This window comes from Babylonia areolata, chromosome 5 (assembly GCF_041734735.1).
Source record: "Babylonia areolata isolate BAREFJ2019XMU chromosome 5, ASM4173473v1, whole genome shotgun sequence".
NCBI classification, from domain to species: Eukaryota; Metazoa; Mollusca; class Gastropoda; order Neogastropoda; family Buccinidae; genus Babylonia; species Babylonia areolata.
In genome coordinates, this window is record NC_134880.1 from 19,769,746 (window position 1) to 19,773,626 (window position 3,881).

Genomic DNA, 3,881 nt, shown 5'->3' on the forward strand with positions numbered 1-3,881 from the left:
CAATACGACACAACACAATACAACATAACCGCAACACAATATAACACAACACAACACAAGACGACACGACACGACACAATAAAACACACAGTACAATGCAAAACAAAACAACGCAATACAACACGACACGACACAACATAACGCAACACAATATTAGACAATACGACACAACACGACACAACACATAACACAATGGAAAACAATACAGCACAATACAACACAACACGCCACAACACAACACAACACAACGCAACGCAACACAAGACGATACGATACGATACGATACGATACGATACGATACGATTCGATTCGATTCGATTCGATACGATACCACACGACACGACACAATACAATATAAGATGATACGATACGACACGACACGACTTGATACAATACAATACAATACAAAATGATACGATGCGACACGACACGACACAATGCAACACAATACAAGACGATACGACACGACACAATACAATACAAGACGATACGATACGATACGACACGACACAATACAATACAAGACGATACGATACGACACGACACGACACGACACAACACAATACAATACAACACACTACAACCTCCTTGTATCGTCTCGCCTCCCGACAGAAATCTGCCTGCTGACCAACGCCCGGCGGGTGGCCAGTGTGCGGGCCGAGACCTACGTCAACCTGTACTCGCTGTCCGTGGAGCACTTCAACGACGTGCTGGAGCGATACCCGCTGATGCGCCGCACCATGGAGTCCGTGGCCGCCGAGCGCCTGACCAAGATCGGCAAGAACCCCAGCATCGTGTCCAGCAGAGCCGACCTGGAGGAGGACCAGAAGCTGGTCAACGAGATCGTCATGGAGTCCACGCCCATCCCCACCTCGGCCAGCGAGGACGAGGACCGGGACTCTGACGAGAGCTCGGACGGCTCCAAGCAGAAGAAGCGCCCCTTCAAGTTCGACTTCGCCACGCGCCTGCAGAAGATATCCGAGGAGAAGAAGTCCCGCTCGCGGGAGAATCTCAAGGAGAGGGACCTGATAGACCTGACGGACCACAAGCACAGCCACATCTGGACCAAGCTGCCCAAAGTGTACTCGGGGTCGAACTTGTTCGGGCTCAAGGTGCCCAGCTTCCCGGAGAGGAAGCGGTCTGGGAGTGTAGGGGACGCGTACGGTCTGGGCGCCTCCCGCCATGACAGCATAGAGGAGGAAGCGTTGGAGCAGAGGAGGGACTCGGCCAAAACGGCCGATGAGAAACGCCGGGCCAGCTTCCTGGGCAGCAAGATCTTCAAGTCCCCGTTCGACCAGCGCGCCGGGGAGGTACGGCCCAGGAAGCTGAGGGACACCAAGACGCCCAGTCAGGACGACGCCAGCTCCATGCAGTACCTGACCGTGCCCGGGGACAGCGAGTCCAGCAGCAAGGACGGCGGCAAGGAGCAGTCGGCGGCCCACTCCTCGCCCACCAAGTCCCGGGACAAGGACCGGCCCAAGAGCGTGGCGGAGATCCTGGTGCAGAGCGTCACCAGCGAGATGGGGCTCAAGCGCGGCAAGGACCAGGCGCCCAGAGCCAGCCCCGCCGTCGAGCTCACCATGGGGCTCAGCATGGGGCCCATCTGTTCCCCTCCCGCCGTCCTCGCCCCTTCCGCCTCCGCCTCTGCCTCCCCCACCCACTGCACCGACGACGGCAAGTCCGCCGCTGGGGAGAGGACGTCCTCTCCGCACACGAGTCCAGTCCGTTCCCCTGCCGTCCTTGATCCATCCACCACCACCACCCCCTCCCCATCCCATGTCGTCCCCCCAGCCCCAGCCCCTGCAGCATCCTCCCCCCTGCTCCCTCCCTCCTCCTCCTCCTCCCCAGCCCAAAGCACCTCCGTGTCCCTCCCCATCCCCACAGAGGCGGCCTCGGTCTCCTCCCCCGAGGTCCTTGTCTCCCAACAGGGCGCGGAGAAGGCTCGTGCAGAGCCTCGCGTGACTTTCTCCTACACTCCCTCCATCGTGACGGTGGAGGAGGGCGTCAGCACCAGGGAGCGCAGACCTCTGCAGCGGGCCAAGAGCGACAGCAACGTCTGACGAAGGTGCTGGCTCTAGAACAGCTCCCTTCACTCTCTCTAGAGACTCCTGTCCACAGTGCAATAAGTGCAAGAGGCAGATAAGTCGTATTTGTATTGTGTATTCCAGTCCTGGCCAAACACGACTACGGGTCAAGTGCGTGCGTCCTAATGAAACAAGAACAAAAAAACAAAAACACACACACCCACCCCTCGCCAGACCCCTTCCCCGGGATAAACATCGGCTTTTCCTCCCAATGTAGCGTTTTATCGACATTCACTAATGACTGATCAACACTGAGTGACAGGTGCAGACTCGGAGGAAAGGTGTGAAGTAGGGATCACAAAGGACCAATATCGTTTGTTTAATTAATGCTCCAGCAATCTAAATGTGTCAGGGTCAAGACAAACGAAGCGCTGTACTTCGGAAGGAAAGTGTCGACGGAAGTGTGATAGTTTAGCCAGTAAGGGAATTCCTCGAGAGATGAATGAAAACAGGCAGGGGTTGGGGGGGATGTAGGGGGCGGAGGGGGGGGATACTGGGAGGAGGATGGTGGTCGGAGGGGGTGGGAGGACAATTATCTGTATACCATGTCTAATCAATTGGAATCCATGAATCATCTGTGTGTTCTGAGACAACGCATAAATACGATCGCTATGAGGTCAACAGCTGGACAGTATCAATCGTCGGCTCACTCAGTGTCCGTAATGTCGAGTGCGCGCATCTCTGAGAAAACATCCAACGGGTTCTTTTCACACACACACACACACACACACACACACACACACACACACACACACACACACACACACACACACACACACACACACACACACACACACACACACACACACACACAAATGTGTAGATAAAATATCAGTTCAGCCCCAAACTATAGACTCTGTACCTACACCGCATACGATTTGTAAATGATAACCATTTTCTTTAGTTCTCAAAGGAATTGGGATAAGACACTTGTGAAATGCACAAGTAACATTTCGATTGCAATTAGTTTCACCTGAGTCAACGCGTCGTCAACCACGAACATGTCAGATTCCTTGTGTGGCAAGATAATTATTATATAGTTCCAGCTAATTAGAAATCGATGAATAAATAAATCATTAATGGATAAAATATGCTGCCGATACTACTAGTACTACTTTCAATAAAAAGAAGAAGAACCTCCCCAACCTTCGACTAACTTTTTAGGAAACGGGAAAGGAAAGTTTGAAAGACCGAGAAAGCTATCTTTCATTTACCCTTCTGTATTTTTTTAAAAAAACTTAACAGCTCTGTGGTCAACGCAGAAACGATGTGTCTGTGATGTTTTTTGTAACTATCGGAATGGCTGACCTTCGTACTTTCCAAATGAACTTTGGTAAAATATCTTTTATCAGAATTTCTTCATATAAAGGATGCCAAGATTTACCACACAAAAACGAAATTTGTGAAGTATTCCAGCTGTTTTTTTTGATGTTTTACAGTTGTCGTTATGTCCTGATTTTCTTAGGTAAAGACAAATATGACTAAAAAGGAAAACAACGAACAACTATTATGTTTTTTTGTGGTGAAAGTTTAACGTCTTCTATTATCATTTCAAAACTACTGAATGCGACATATTAGAAACAGAGGTCGGCTTCAACTGCAACATATGTACGGACTGTAGTAAACGTCTTTCTGCTGCATGCATGTCACGCATCAATATCAAATCAAATGTACAAGAGCACGCGCGTACTCGTATAACAAATGCAACTAGAGTTTTATCAGTTTCCAATCTCTTCCAAAGTAGAACCACCTCATAATTTAAACGTCTCCACCTGATATGATACATGGAAAGAGTTG

The 3,881-nt window shown here is 50.5% G+C and overlaps 1 protein-coding gene across 1 annotated transcript in view; it reads left to right on the forward strand.

Moving 5' to 3' along the window:
* The window catches only part of LOC143282220 (uncharacterized), a 314,456-nt gene extending 312,396 nt beyond the window's left edge, over positions 1-2,060 (forward strand). Inside the window, exon 11 of the mRNA XM_076587821.1 lies at positions 613-2,060. Coding sequence (XP_076443936.1) covers positions 613-2,060 — 1,448 coding nt within the window. The remainder of the gene's footprint in view (positions 1-612) is intronic.
* Positions 2,061-3,881: the final 1,821 nt, after the last annotated feature.